The sequence below is a fragment of the Bombus vosnesenskii genome, unplaced genomic scaffold (genome assembly GCF_011952255.1).
Source record: "Bombus vosnesenskii isolate JDL3184/JDL3185 unplaced genomic scaffold, Bvos_JDL3184-5_v1.1 scf7180000013285, whole genome shotgun sequence".
Classification (NCBI taxonomy): domain Eukaryota; kingdom Metazoa; phylum Arthropoda; class Insecta; order Hymenoptera; family Apidae; genus Bombus; species Bombus vosnesenskii.
Window position 1 is genome coordinate 2,034,439 of NW_022882938.1, and position 17,042 is coordinate 2,051,480.

Here is a 17,042-nt window from a genome sequence, read left to right on the forward strand (position 1 = left end):
TACCGTCCATTCTTTTCTTCCTTTCTTCTTTATTCTCCTACTCCCTGTGTTCCGTCTGTTTTCGTGCACACGGACTTTTCAGCTTTTTTCTCACCCGACTACCGATGCAATGCTAGCGAAGCTTGGGAACGAATCGCAAATAGTTCGATTTTCGACCAGACGGCCGAGACAAAAGGAAACTTCGCGAGAACGCGGTTGTTGACAGACTCGAGTGGAAAGAGAAATCCATACACATCGATATCGATCGATTCTTCGACCGTAGTGCTTCTTCTTGCCTTTCTCGCCGATTGGTTTCCACCAGGAGGAGACGAATCTTTCCCAACGATATTCGAATATCGCTCTACTTTACGTTCACTTTGTAATTTCTTTAGTCAATGCCTATGCTGACGTGAATGCGGCTCGTGGGTTTCTTTTTGCACGGCAAGAGGTAAAATTTAATGAAAACTGGCGTGCAAAATCTGTGAATGGATCACAATCGTACAATCTGCAAGCCGCGAGTTCATATTTCTACCGCTATTGATTTCCTTTGAATAATGAATTTCGCTATTAAAGAGCATTTTACCGCGTAGAATTTAAAGTGAAATGTTCTGTTGTTTGTTTCCTGAACCACTTCCAACGAAGAATGTTTCTGATAATTGATATCGAAATAATATCGAAATGGCGTTCAATCGGTCGTAATAGGCTGAGAATAATTCTACCTGTAAATGGAGATGTGAATATGGATGGATCCTCGATTGAATTGTAGCAATTTTTATAGACTGCTCCATGTTCCAGCAATAAGTGAAATATTTTTAAGTATCGCTCGTTCTCATCTTTCGCTAATTTCCACGTTAAATAATTCGACATATGACAAGTAAAATTTTTATCAAAGGTATCCCATTCGCCTCGTCAGGAAACAGCGATGAATTTTTCATACAATGAAATTTATTCGCAGTCGATCGTTAATTAAATCGCCAATGTTTGTCCAATATACGATATTATCGCTTTGAAACTCCAAAACCCCTCTCGTGGAAACCTTTCAAACTCCGTCCTTATAATAAATCACCGATTTCGATCGATCGATCGGCGAGGTAGCGTGGTGCATTAAAATCAGTCGTCGAACGTCGAACGACGAATCTCGCGCTTTGAGAGATTAGACTTCTATGAACGATCGCGTAGCGAGCTGTTTCGCGCAGATGACTTCTTCCTTCCTGCGTCGTATTCACGGATGCGGAAGCAAATTCAAAGTTGGTGAACTTCGGATATGAGGTATGCAGGCAAAATGATTCCGAGGGAAACTGTGTCGCCGGATCCGAGCGCACATGCTGTGGAGAACTTTCGATATAGGGTGCATTGTAAACGATAGCGGAAGGATTCCGTGCCAGAAGCGTCGCAGTCCAAGAGCATGCGAAATTCGATGAACGTGCACGTTACCCGACCACGAGAAAAGTCGAACTGCAGATAAGTGTGCGACCGAATATATTCCATGTCCCGGTCCTAGCTTGTACGTTCAATTATTTCTTTGGCTACGTGAGATAATAACGAGGATGGCGATGACTTTTGTTTCGAGAAATTGCTTGGAAATTGGATATTTTGGAAAGATAGTTGCGATATTTGTGGCTGGACGTTACGACGATAGAATTTGTCGAATAGCTTGGCTGTAGTTGTGAATGTGCGAATGAAGAGTATTTGGTATAGATCGATAGAGGTATAAACGTAGAGCGTTTGGAACGAATATTTGAGATTGTGATGCGAGCATGCAAGTTTTTTGACAGATGTGATCGAATATTTTCTGGACGCGAAAGCATCGGATACGATAAAAGAAATAGCAGAGTAAAAAGAGCGAAGGATATATTCGCGGCTTGCTCGAAGACCATCGTTTAGTTTACAAAAAATGTTTCAAAATAGGTGAAAGAAAGAACGTGTTCCAAGAGGGGCATAGTTTTATTCGAAGAAACAAGAATATTGCCGGAACCTTCATAACCAACGATCTGAAAAGAAATTATACTGTAAGATTGCACATGCTCCTTTGACCGTATTATATTATATGTATTCTCGAGCGTCATTCAGAGTCTGAAAAGATTTTACCTTGCTTCATGCAAAAAGGAAGCGTCAGAAGTATATACACAGGTTTTTCACATACAAGAAGGACAGGAGGGAAATTCTTCCATAAGGAATGCGTTATAACGTGAGCAGATATGAGATTATGAAGACGAACACTGATTAACGTAGGAAGTTAGCGTAGGAAGGAAGACCGCGGTAATGTGTATGTGAAAGATGATTAGAAAACGTATATTAAGTAAGATAACGATGGACTTGATTAAAAAAGGCAGGAAGAACGGTGATTGATGGAGAGCGGGAAAAAATGGATACCAGTGAGAGGAAGCTGCGTTCTCCATAATTACTTGGAAACTTGATTTGATGAGAAACGTGTATGTCGATATTCGAGCCTAAATTATTATTTAAAGCGATGTAACTTCACGATTCTCGTTTTTCACAAAGTATCGTTTATTTCAGGATACCCCGCATTACGTATTCTATCTTCTATTATAATTACTATACGGTATCCCGAAATTTTGAAATTTCTCTCTCGTATCACTTTCAATGGTTAAACACGCAAAACAATCAGCGCTCCAATTCACTCGCAACTGTTCACGGCAATCAAGCAAAATTGTCGATCTCACGGTGAAACGAAGAAGCGGGCCATAAATCGCATCCCTCGCGCCCAACCCTCCGATACAGTAGGGTGTTAATCGCAAGCTCACCTACTGACCGAGATGTTAAACACTTCCGCGCTGCGTGCATTCTAAACTGTTAATCACGCATCCAGCCCAAAAGCACAATGTGAATTACACGTACCAGTATCTGACTCTCGTGTGCACCCCGTAGCCGTACTGTTATCCCATGCATGCGCTAGCCGCCCCGAAATTATAGTCGGTAATTTTCCCTGGTAACGGCCACCGAACGCGCTGCAACGCGCGCATCAAAAAGTGCTCGGCAATTTGCGACTTTCCGAGCACTCGCTCGAACAATTTACCGCCTGTGGGAATTTTTATTTCCGACGACACCCCTGGGCCACTTTTAAACGCGTTTCCACCTGCTCGATATAGAAAATTACCTCACATTTTCCTCGTTCGGCCCTACCAGCCTAAACTATCACTCCACCCAGGCTGATTAAACAACAGGAAATTAACGCCAATCATTCTCCATCATTCCAGCTAATTATTCGCGAGTTATGAGTTCACTCTGATTAATCTCGAATAATTGGTTCGTCAGTGGTTATTTCGCAGTCGTGTAACGTTATAAAGTCTTTTTTTCCAAATCTATGCTTCTTTTCACCATTGATGCAGATATACTTATAATTTAAGTATAATTGTGCAATGAAATATTTGTAGATAGAATAAGTCAGAAAGGTAGTGGTGAGGTGCTGAGAGGAGTGCGTGTTTCACTGGTACTGGACAAGTGTCTGCAGTAAAACTGTGAGCGCAATAATTACAAAAGTACAGTACAGTAGATAGTAACAAGATAAAAGGCACAGGATATACGAAAAAATAAAAAGTTCGTATAGCTCCAAATACCAATAGTAACTGTACATATACTTCGTGATTGATGTGTCCCGTTAGTAGTCTAAGGGTTAAATACCTCGAAATGGCTCGTGATCAGTCTTATTTAATCGTACGGTTTTATCTTTCGACTCCTTCACCAGCTCGAAATCGCAGGATTCATCGACCCCTCTTGGCGTTTCCGAAGCCACGCGCTTCACGTCCATCCGTTTAAACCCTTTTACACCCCCGAAGTTTTAGCGTGTAATCCGGCTACGTTATCAGCGACACGCCGCTGCCAACTTGCACGAAACATCGTGTTAACTCTACGTAGCACGATAAATTTTTCCTGTTTCGTGCGGCCCGAACCGAGCGTATTCGGGTATATAACACACGCTGTGGTGAACCTGGCCGCGGCCGGGCGATAACTGTATTTTAAAGTTACGAAAATATCACGAGGTTCGGACGTCTTTATTGGTTGGAAATAAATTTCGAAAAGTTCCCGAGGCTCGATATGGGAAAATATATACGTAATATAGTACACAAATATAATAAATTTTGCGGCGCGGAATGGAAAGGATTAGATATTAACTTACGTGAGATACCCATTGGAGCGTGAAATTTGTTGCAAATGATGCGACTTCATTGTTGGAGGACGTTATTCTGCGTGAAATGTTTGCTTTCGTGGAAAGTTGCTCTCCTCTAAAATATTTAATTCGTTCCCATTGTGAGACTCTGAATAAACGACCGGAGAATAGTCGTTGATGGCGCTTGAAAAAATTGTTCAAAAATTTGTTAAACGTAATTCCTCGGCGTTTTCCGTTACCTGCACGACAGAATTTTATAGCTACAGTACAGAATATTAAATCCACAGTATCCAGGAAATCTTTTTTATCTGGTTACGTAAAAAATAGATTTAACGGAGAAGATTTTAAGCGTAACGAAAGGAGTCTATCCCCCTGTTAGCTCCAAAATACGTTAGCGAATTCGTTTAATTATATGGAAAAACGTGAAATGAATATGCATCTGGGAGATAGAGATCGTTAGAAGCGAGTAATGAGGGAAGTTTTGGACACTTGAGTTGGAAAATATGGGACGGTAAATTACGGAGACAGGGCAGTTGCGATATTTTCCAAATTTATTTTTATGAATTAAATATTCACGTGTCTTATTATTTCTCCGTATTAGATAAATACATCAAAGTGCTTGCCTATCACGATACGACAGACAGCGCTATCACTATTTTCACGAGCTTTCAGTTCTCTCGAAGCGTTCCATAAAGCCAGAAACAAAATATCCGGAAGCTCAAGTTTCCAGACAGCTCGACACTTGATGTCTCGTCATATTGAAAAGTGTCGAACCGCACATACGCGAAAATAATCGCGTTTCATTGGTAAAAAAAAAAAACCTCTCGTAGTATCAACCGGAAATTCAGCGCCGTGACAATCGAGCAACGATGCGCTCGTAAAACCGAACGTCCGTATTCCCATCCGAATTATTAACCACGAATTCATCTGTGCGGGCACGAGCTGCGTGTACACGCGTCCTGTAACGCGTACACACACGCGTGCAGATATTATCTGGCTTATTGCACAGATGGACGAATACGTTTGTTTTCAAATCGATCTGTTAATTACGCGTTTATCTTCTCGTATTTTATCCGACAGAGAGTCGTGACACGACTGCGTTTCGACACGATGCAACCGTGATTGCCTAGCTACGGCAACCTGTTACTATTCGGGCGAATTTTACGGCTTTTAGCCCCGCTAAGTTTCAAGGGGGAGACCTCTTTCGTGTCCGCTAGACCATCGAGTGACGGGCCCTTGTTTGTCATGGGAAATTACGTTCGCCTGTCACTCCATGTTCTCATAACGTTTAGCTTGGAGAAAAGGAGGATGTAACAGAGAATCATGCTATACTGGGTGGCAGACAGGAGAGGGAGGTATATTCTCGACCATAGTTTTGAGGGAATGATGCGAGGGAGAGTGGTCGTGCACTTGTCAGCCTCAGTCGGGACACGAGTGACGCGTTTTATTACGGATGAATGACATTTGAATTGTTGCTAGGAAGATTTGTTTTCTCTTGTTTATTTGCGGAACCAATAGATTTACTTAGAAATTGAGAGCATCGTTGTACGCTGATTTATTGGTATATTCTTGTCTGGAATATATGTGCAATGATCGAGTATCAGAATATTTGCATTCTACATGTTTATACCTCCTGTATGAGAATCTGTCGAACAAATGTTCTCTGATTATTTAATTACGTGACGATTACATAAAATATATAAGTATATTTTACACGTCATTAATGTGATCAATCAGAGGAAATGAATATTCACGAGAACGTAGATATTTAAGCGAAGTTGCTTTGCATCCCATAATAATATAATATAATTTATTTAATAGCTTTTACATATCCACATGCATAGAATGATTTTTAGTGTTTTAATAAATTATACAGTTAATAATGTTTTAATGTACTTGTATGTGTCGTTTGTATAGATCGGTTACGGATTTGCTCGGGCGTTCTAAAAAATATTTGACTGTACGCGATGGCTCGAATTGTTTAGAGAGGTTAAAGAGTTTTTAGAGAGTACAAAGTGAAACATGCATTTTGTCAATTTAGGATAGGCTCTATCATTGTAATCTCCACAGAGAAATATCTTTCGTTTTATTTGTTTGATTCGATACCCTGTATTAAATTCTATCAAACGCTATTCACTCAGCTTCGAAATTATTTACAGTCGAAGCTTTACGCTTTCACAGAATGACCGAAGTTTTTAATAACCGTGTGCCAATTCTCTCACATTTTTTTTTTTCGAGGTGAAAAAATCTCATTTTTTGTTGTTAAATCCATACATTTAGGCATTAGTTCTCCATAGAGTTAATCTTCTATCTTGCAGCTTAGTTAGAAGGGTACATTGAAATTGCTCATAAATTAATGGAAACGGTAAGACAATTAATTTTCTACGATATGCGTTCGTACAATTTTTAGTTTAGTTAGTTTAGTTTTATTCTTCCATTTTCCGGGAACATTTCGAACGAGATTGGCTCAGTGATTATACATGCTTCCGCATCGTTGCAATTATCTTAATTCGTGAAACGACTCACGCTTCTCTAGTCTCGCGTTACGATCGGTTAATACATATTTCGCTGTTCTTGTCCTATATACCTGATCACCCGTGTTATTATTAGTAAGATGCACTCGCGTTATGTCTTCATTGATATTGTTATCTCGGGTACGCGATTCACGTTTAACGGCATCTCTACTTCCAAAGTTTCAATTCCTCGTGTCTAACCGGCCAAGGACAGTTAAAGATTTGCTCGTGAAACGATGCTGTTGTCTGACAACTTTTATTGCTGCTGCCAGGCGACGTTCGAGTTTTCGTTATGCTTTGACAATAAAGTTTCATATCTTGCCCCGTATCTTTCTCAAACGTCCCATTTCTCAAAACGAGCTATCTTTGATTTTTATTTCCCAAAATTTATTAAGTCCTATTTCGATGAATTATCGTTCGAATATATTTATATCTTGATATTTTAATACCTCTCTTCAAGAATTTCTTCCTTTTGTTTAAATGTCAATATTTTACTGTATCTTTTGGTCTATTAAGAAACTTGAATTCAGTGTAAAATTTGTATAACGATATTGTCCACGATGATGCAAGTAACATTAAATTTGAATTCAGCATTAAAAAAGGAAAAATCCAATCGTAGGCGTCTACAAAAAAAAAAAAAAAAAAAAAAAAAAGAAAAAATAAAGACGAAAGGAGCACGAAAAGAAAAAGAAGAGAAGCCATCAATCAGATTCGGAGAATTTATTGAACGATGTGTCCCCATTTTCTAATGTCACAGTTTCGGATTGCAAGTTGAAGTTAATGAGTTAATTCAACCTTTACCAGGAAGGATCAATCGGTAGATACTCGTTTGAAGTCACCTTCGGTAAAGGGATTATAGCGCACAGAGAATGAATTCCACGGGAGTATCTGACAAAGAACGAGAGTTACAAAGTGGAATTTTCTGGGGAAGAACAAAGGCCATGGGTATATGAAAAGTACGCGCGGTCGAAAGAACCAGGAACGGATGCGAAAGTTTTCAGCGTAAAGTAACGAAACGAATATATACATCTTTAAAAACGTGTTCTGTTCCATCTAAATGCGGAGTTGTTTCAAAATGCTGTTGTATCGGGAGAAACGGGCGTTGCTTTGTGACTCGCTTGTAACCAGGAACAGATATGAATCTGCCATACTTTTACCTGTAATGGAACGAAGAATCTACAGTTCGTGCTGAAACTGTGGGTAGGAAATCATTCCGAGGAATATACCCTATGTATGAATATTTGAAAAATATTGAATATCCGAAAAAAATATGTAATGACGATGATATAATAGCAGAGATCTTAAAGTATAGCTCCATCGGCTTTATTTCATATCAATTGGTAACGTTTGCTATGGAAAGCTCGAATTTCTCTATTAAAAGGCTGATTGATATATTATTTTCATAATGTATTACGCTTTTGTGGATTATCTATGCAATGTACATACAGATTGTTCTGATGTATGAGCTATAATTATAAAAATCCAAAAAGTTTTTAATTTGGGGACAGCTTGTGAATACAAAGGCACAATAGAATAGGATAGGAACATCTATTAAAATAAATTGAAAAAGACATTGAAATACGTCAAAAAAGACATTCATACGTCAAAGTTGAATTTTAGCATCGAACTGAATATTACACTATCCAATTTTTGCTTTCCGGGTGTTTCACGTTTGTTCAAATATTCCATTTCAATTATAAATCCTTTAACATTTGTAAAATTAGTTTCCCTTTGAAAGCCTGAATAACGAGGCTAATGTGAATACGTCGAAGGTATTATTGGCAAGTGATTTTTTGGCACAGTTCGCCAGAGGAGATGTGACAAAATTAGATTTTTCCATTTCAGATGCATTCCAGGTCGAATATACCTTTCCACGTCGAAAACGTAAGCAAGCATCTATCGACTTTTGCTCCTTGCCAAGCCACAAATTCGCGTTTCGTGTACTGTGTTCGTTCCAATCGAGATCGTCCTAATCCTAAACCAACAGCTGTGGTTGCTACTGAAATCGAACACTCAAAGAAACGAACGTGTTATCTCGTGTTCTCTGCTGAAAATATTGGCGCATCAACGATAATTTCGTAACTGTGAATCGGCTCGATTTCCTTCTGATTCTCTCAATCTCATTGCAAGTTCAATTTTCTTTCATACACTTCTGTTGTTTGTCCACTTTATATATTTGTTCCTTTTCGAGACTCTAACATAACAAATGTTCTTCTTTCCTGATAAACTGAGACTATTCTTGAGCAACGTTCTCATTTCGAAAAGATTTTTACACTTTCAGGTCTAATAAAAGCGTAGCCTTCAAAATTGTGCATATGAAAATTAAATGTTATTCTATCAGACGTTCGATCTCATATCATTAAAATTTATCATCTATTGTCTGAACTATTTATCTTTGAAGACTGTACAGTTTGTAACGAGCATCTGTTCCCGTGAAAAAATAATTTCTCCATTACGGAGCTACTTCTCGCGAAATGTGTTCGAATCCTATCGATTGATTCGAGCGAACAACTCCAAAAGTTCCGTAAGAATGTTCAATGTTGCGTGAAATATGCAGATTGTGAAATTCATGGTGTCTACGTAGAAAAATCGAGTGAAGAAACGCGGCGATAAAGGAATAAGAGTTAGATGACAAATATCCATTTCATTGGCCGCATCGTCCGGGCTATTTCCGTTCCCATCACGTCGTTTTACCAATGTTATCACTGGCTCTGGTATTTCTATTACCAAAGAGAAACATCGGAGGATCTTTGACGCCGTTCGTTCCTTTAATGACGTTCTTTAAATTCTTTCGTTTGTACGGCTTTTCAATTTTCTACTAACGCGAACATGGAAGCGTCGCCTCGAGTTTATTATGAAAGAGAAAAATTCGACCGATTTCATTGCACAAGAGTGCACGCGGAAATTGATAAACTATTTTTGTATCGTAAATGCTTCTTTCGAGCATGTCAAGCGAAAACTTGTCAGGATCCTCGAAAGCGAATTTCTATGAATTCGAAAGGAAAAAGAAATCGAGAAACTGTCATTCTATCCATACGATTATAGATTTAAGATATTCTCAGAATGTTGAGTCTATAGTTTGTTCTTACTTAATTCTAAATTGAAAAAAAAGAACATTGAGTGAACATTGACTTCGTTTTCCTAAATTCATCGGTTTCGAAACGGACCTTATTCATTCGAAAATATTTTATATCTATCGTGATTCTTTCTTATAGTCTAACGAAGTATAAGACGAAGTATAGTATAAGAAAATTTACTTTGAATTTCACAGTGTTCGTTTTAAATATTACTAAATATCCTTAATTTTTCCTTCCGACTAAGTAATCTCTTTCGTTTTTTTAATCTAAATGTCCCTTTCGTTTTACCCAGAGCCATCCTGCGAATTAAACTTCTGCAGCAAGGTAATAAATACGCTTACACGTCAAGTAGTTACCTCTACAAAAGATTTGCTTCCTCTGCTCGCGAATGCTTCGTACCACTGTTAACACGACACACCGCCACACCTTATCCCCCCCTCTCTACCCTCGAGCCATTTGCTCGATCTCTAGCGTAGTCAAATTTTTCTTCGCCACTTTTCACACGCTACTACTTTCCTCAGCAACTATTTTTCTTCTTATCTGCTCCGCAATTCCACTTGTCAAACTTTATCGCCAGCTCGTGTTTGACTATTGCGTTGCTCAATCGAATTACCACTTCATTCGATTCTTAAGGCGGTCGATTGCCCCGTTATTCCTTTTGTTTGCCATCTTCTTTTTTTTGCCGATGGCTTGATGTTTTTCAGCTTGTGGGTTTTCCCACAACCACTTCTCGTCCCTTTGTCGATTCTTTGTGCCCGGGGGAATACTCTTCCCTCGATATCTTTGTTTGATGTACGTCTGTTTAATTGACGTGGTTTGTCTATCGGCTATTGCTTTCGCGTCTGTTTCTTTTTCTTTTTTGTCCCTTAGCCAACTTCCGATGGTTGAGTAAACTAACTTTTCAGAGTATTCGGCAAAGGACAGCTTTTACGACATCTCCTTTTTATCTCTCGTGCTACCTTTGAAGTTCCGAATCAATAATTTCAAAGTTACTATTTTTCAGGTGGAGAAGTTGTTATAAAAATCAATTATTTTCGAGTTTAAACTATGGAAGGATAGAAGAGAGCGCGAGCATTGTATTTCGAGTTATATTGAAATTACAGACGTCAGGATTTTTTCGAATCTGCTTCCGATTCTTCGCTAAATTTCTCTCGATTCTTCGTTCCGAAAATATTTCCTCGAAGTAGCAGTAATTATAGCGATAATAATAACGAAAACATTTTTGCAGTTGTATTTACCCTTTGGTATGTCTGTTTTCCCAACTTTCACGAGTTTGTCAGTTTGGGCGAACTTAGCAAACATCCCCAGGAAAAACTCACTGACAGCCGTCCAAAATCGTGGCAAACCACGCTCTCTACTTTCGCACTCTAATCTCGTGCACACGGTCCACATACTCTTCTCCCGTGTCTCCGATGCTCGAAACTTTGTCACCCGCTATAGACGTTCGCACGAAAATCCCATTCTCAAGAGATGCCAAACTAATTCGGCTAATTCACATTCTTATTTATCTTAATTTATGTAGTTATAATAACTTTTGCACGTGTGCACGTTAGCAAATTAAAACAAACTTAGGAATATTACCAAACTTCGAGTAACATTCTCAATGATTCAGGAAGATCGTAAATTATCTGACCGCAAACTTTATTTCTTCAAGATTTGTCCACAAATGAAACCCGTAACCACGTCAGATTCGAGAAACGGCTTCTTTCACCCTTGTCATTTGTCCTGTTGTCGTCTGATGGTCCTCTTCAGCTGGACGGTTTTCGTGCAGCGTTTCGAGCCTCCCATCCGTTCTTGTTCCAGACTAGTCTGGTCGAGCCGCTGCTAGACACCCTCGCGTGTCTGCACTCAAATTAGAATCTCGAGGGTGTTCCTTCTGCTTGCATTGTGATATCAGCTAAACAAAGATAACGGTCGGATGATACGGCTACGAGAGGGAATCTCCTTGTTACCTGTCGTTTCTGCTTTCGCGAGCTCTTCCGACTTTTTGCTCTCCTGTTTTATTCGCGCTAGTAGCGCTGCATTATTAACAAAAAGAAAGCTAGAGCGAAGAAGAAGAAGGAGGATCCCTCGCTCCTTTCAATTCTGCGCGCCTAAGGGACGCGTTATCTTTCATTTTTCTTTCATCTTTTCTTGGAAAATCGCGGATAAAAGGTATGGCGATAATTTGTTCCTTTTTAACCGCGGCAGGATGTTGGTATTTTCGTCGTGGGTTGCGGAATTGCAGCTAGTCATTAGAGAATTATCACATTTCACGTACATCGTACGATTGTAACCACGCTGGTTTTATTTATACATAATTAGGGAGTTTCTGTCGCAGTTTGCCTGTAACTAAGCGTATGAACGTGTTTAGCTGAGAATGCAGCTGTGCTTTGACCTTGCTCAACAGACGTACGTGTACGCTTATGTAATTTGATCACATGCGTGCCATTGTCATTTAATTCTCTTTTATGAAGCAACCTATATAGTTATGCTTTCTATAATACTTACATTCGTGAGGATATTATTTATTCATTAATTTTATAATGGAAATTACTCTTCTGTTACTCCTATCTTATTCTATTTTAGCTACCTAGCTAGCTGTGTTTTAACCATTACGTTTCAATATCCTACTGCTTTCACTACTTTTCGGATATTCTAACGCGAATTCGATATCGATTAATCCAAAATGTATTGGGAACGAAAGGTGATCTCTTCGAACGGACTACTTTTATCAATGTCGGGAGGAAGTGCCAGCGGACGAAGAAAATAAAATTTTATTTTCTGCCAGGACGTGGTCGATCCCCGAATAAAGACGCAAACTACAAATGTGGTTGATATTCGTGCTCGTAGAATTTTCGTCGAGCGCAAATGTCCCGTAAAAGATCCAAGAATGATTCCTTTGCGCGCGCCAACAACGTCCCCGTTTCGAATGAAATTCCAGCTTGAACATAGTTTCGCCTACGGACCAAATTTCTCAAATGTTTCCGACAAGATGTGAGAAAAGGGACACTCGTTTGACAGATCTTGATACTTTCACCGTCAAATCGTGCTTTTCACCCGTCAAAACGTTCTCAGTTCTCTGGATTTATCGATCAGTTGCGTTGCTCTGGAAGCTCTCGATTTAGAAACGAAGCTCGAGATTTTTCAGGCTATTTCTGGATACATCGTACTGCGTTATTTGATTCATTTAGATTCCGAATTTTGTTTGTAGATTACATTTTATTGTATCGTGTGCAAATAAACGTGTCGATTATTGACTCGACCATGAAAAAGCTCGGTTCTATGAACGCGAACGAAAAATCATGCGTACGATCAAACGATGCTTCGCTCCCGCTACTCCCATTGCTTCCTGAACTATATCAGTTCCCAATCCGAGGCAATGTCAGTCATTTGCTACACCCATTCACCTGAATACCAACTAATCGAAAGGTTTTCAAGTTTCGCGCAATTCCAGAAATGTTCCGTGTCGGCCATGTTTGAAGCGTAACGAAGTCCCTCGAGCATTTTAGTTTCGAAATTTCCGATGCTACGAGCGAACTTGAAATCCGCGAATTTTATGCTTATTACACCGTTCGCGATCTTTTCCACGCGTCTGCGAATTTAATCACGCGGCTACACGGTTACACGTCGCACGTCTGTCGCGAAGAAACACGTTGTCGGTTAGCCTCTGATCCATCGGGGAATCTCGAGATTGCGGTGAGGATGTCGATTCCATTGACGTTAGCGACACACGAGAGAGAAGGAGGAGGGGGTGGTTGGTTGGTTGCCGAGCGATTTAAGGGTGTGCAAGTTGATGAGAAACTTCCTTTAGCAACCCTTACTCAACGATGTATGGCGTCCATTCCCCGAGGTATATTTAATCTTTCGTTTAATTTCGATAAAAGCCGCGCCACTGGCGAACCAGCCGACCAACGATATCGTGGCACGCGATGTTTGTTTGCTAATGTGCATCGAGCATTAATGAATCTCGACGAAACGAGGCGAGATGCACCTGGATCGAAGCAGATGGATTCCTCTCTCTCTCTCTTTCTCTTTCTCTTTTTCTCGCTCTTTACACTACCTTCTCAGGGATTAGGGACGATGCACTTTGCAACCGATATTGAGGAGACTGGTGGCCGGTTTCCTTCGAAGGAGCCGTTGAACGTGATCCAGATGAGGGCCGGTGTCTTACCTTGTGTCAATGTTTCGTGAATTTTAAATTAATATCGCTGTAAGCGCTAGAACATTAATACACGTGCTGATACTTCGATACTGATACTTCATACAATGTAATGTGTTGATAAAATGATAGGATACAGCAAAAGTATGCATTTTGCGTCCAATTTTTGACAAAGTGAAAAAAGTTACACGGTACGGATACAAAAATCGTGTTGTAAGATACTCGGCTATAAATTTAGTGCAGAGAGTTAAGCTCAATTAGCCGATGTTCAAACGTAATAAATATCGCTGTTATCCAAGTCACTTGTGCGCAACGTATGAAACATGATAAAGTTCATTAAAATGATATTGCGGATGGCACACGGTGCGTAATATCGGACAATTGTGATTTGTACATTCAATTTTTCGAGACTCGTCTCTCGGCCGGTTTGTTGGTCTCGTTACTCGTCGCGCAACTTGCCCGTTGCATTCGATTTGATATTTTATGACTACGATACGCGTCGATTGAATTAAAATCTTGTTTCACGGAGAAAAGGATGCACGGCTGGATCGCGCCGCGGAATAGTCGATTTGGAATATCGTCGTCTGGTTTATCGACGAGCTCTCCAGCGTTCGAGGTTCGTGTCTCCGGGTACAAAGTGTGAACCTGCATAAACGAATCGAATTATTAAGAGAAAAATCTCTTATCGTGACGTTCGAAATAACCGATAATTTACCGTGCTGGAATAGTCGAGTGCGAACTACGAGATGGGCGAACAAAATGATAACGTGAAAAAGAATAACAAATTGTTGAACTATTTCACGCGATATCTATTTTGTTCGGATATAATATTTTCCATTTAGTTCGCGATGAAAGTTCTTTGTTCGCCATGTCATAAACGTGCCGCAAACCAGCGGACGCATGGAATTGCAACAAAACACGTGTTGTTCGCGGAAAAATTGAATGCTTTAACCGTCGAACGTTCTCATCAGTTCCATACGGTAAAGCGTTTTTTATTTAACCACGAGTTTCAAATGACAAAAGATTTGTACACTGTTCTCGTTGGAATTTTCAAAATTGAAGTCACCAACGAGCCGATAAGTTAACCGATATCATCGACTTAAAAACGAGGAAAAAAAAAAGAACAACGGTAGGAAATAAACGATAAAACGGTGGAATTTATACGCTTACGAGGAGCGTTCGGTGTGAGTTGAAATCGATGTAGGTACGTCGTTGAGATAAGATCGACATGGAGGTATAGATAAAAGCGTCAAATAAAGCGTTCTATCGCTGATGGTCTGGTATTTAATTCGTAATCTCGGCGTTCAATTTTCTGTCTGTTTCTGATAAAAAAAAATTTTCCATGAATACAATTCTCTCTATACGGAAGTATGAAAACATTTTTGTGGAATTTCTAACGATGCGACGAGTTCTTTATAATATCGTATGTTCTTTAAATTTTAAAGGCCGAAAGGCTCGATAGTAGGGTCACGTTACGTAAAGAATTGCTTTGAATGATTGAATAAACAACAACCATTGTTGAACTTTGAAATAAAAGCAACGGTAACGTGTTTTACGATTTTGTTTCGAAGAAAATGAAAATATTTTATTAACGTATTTTACGGCCAGGGAAATTTGCATTTCGTCTTTTACGTTCAAATTACACGAGAATCGAGAAAACACGTGACCCGTCCTTTTTATCGTTAAGACAGAACATTTTGAAATTTGCAAAACGAAATCGATGAAAAAGAGCAAAGAGAAAACGGCCAGCACGTGCTATGAAAGAAAAGAAATTACTCTAAAAGGAGTTACTAAAGAAGAGAAAAGAGATCCATTTAATTCGATATAATTATGTATTTCTTTATACTCTTACGTTGGTTAATATTCAATGTTTGAATTATAAATTGAAACGACTGAACGTTCTGTGTGACAAAATTACCTGAAAATGGATAACCTTCTAGGAACATTTATCAATCGATATGATAATTTCTAGAGATTCCAAAATGTTTGAATAACGCGCTTCCAAAAGTTTGGTATACATTTTCCTTCTATATTTACTTTGAAGGAACTGGCTCGATAAAGGGTAATATATTTGTTTTGCGTTATAAACGTAACAAGGCACTGGAGCATTTCGAAAGCGATTAAATACACAGGAAATATTTACGAGCAAACAAACGAAATAAATTCGCGTGACGTCCGTCTGTAAACAGCACGTTAACGAAACATTTCCCCTGTACGTGCACGAAAATTTACGTTCATCAGCGAGTTCTGATTTTCCATTTTTGGGACGAGCCGCACAAATCAAGATATACGTCCTTCCAGGCAATTAAAAAAAAACATACAAATTCACGGCTATATTTACGCTTAATCGGATTCGATTGAACTGGCATTTTAATTTTCATTTTCATTGGAACTTTAATTCAAAATAAGTCAAATTTAAGAATCGTATTCCTTTGTAAAGATATAACAGAGAGGAAATTACATTCGCAATTTTCTTACGATCAAACAAACGTGGAATAAAAATCAGTCTGCGTTGAATTTTACTCGCCTAGTTAAAATGGAAGAGATCCTAGGTAAAAGGAAGATGCCATCGAGACGAATCGGTCGATGGGGGCAAGTTGTCGTGACGCACGACGATGGATGGAGTTCTTCTGCAAGAACTTATGCATGTCTTTTTGTGGTAATCGGAACCGGGAAAAATATATCCAACGGAATTATCAAAGTCGATGTGCTGGCAAGGAGATTATCTCCGTGGGATGGAAAAATACTGACCGTGACGCGATAGTTCCGGAAAATCGTGGCTTTCCAACTGGTTGAAACTTTTTTATATTATAGATTCGTCGACTGACTGATCCGCGTCATCGCTATGTCCCGAAGGATATTCAGGGATCAAAACGGATTATATTCGAGAATAGAGGGTGGTAGAGCCACGTTTCGTACAGTCCGATGAAATTTGCACCGTCAAAGTATAGGTTGATGCGAGAGTGACGGTATCGGAAACCCGATTCAAATATTTCCTGCACTGAGTTCGTTGACAATACGCATCCTGGACTGAAGAATATCCTTTGAGGACGATGAGGATGAAATCCTAATTTAACGATCCTTACAATAGTTTGAATTTTCTTTAAAATTATCAAGCGGGTAAATTTGTAAATTGTAAAGCTTTCCATGTTTGTAGCAGAGACTCCAAAGCGTTTCAAAATTACAGAATTTCGTTTCAAATT

General features: G+C 39.3%; 1 protein-coding gene across 2 annotated transcripts in view; it reads left to right on the top strand.

Moving 5' to 3' along the window:
- Positions 1-17,042, top strand: part of LOC117232169 (alkaline phosphatase, tissue-nonspecific isozyme-like) — a 181,589-nt gene that overhangs the window by 89,211 nt on the left and 75,336 nt on the right. The window contains exon 2 of one of the 2 annotated variants that reach the window (XM_033491376.1): positions 9,991-10,022. The exons of the other annotated variant lie outside the window; for it this stretch is intronic. Within the exon in view, the coding sequence (XP_033347267.1) occupies positions 9,991-10,022 (32 nt within the window). The remainder of the gene's footprint in view (positions 1-9,990; positions 10,023-17,042) is intronic. 2 annotated transcript variants of the gene reach the window in all.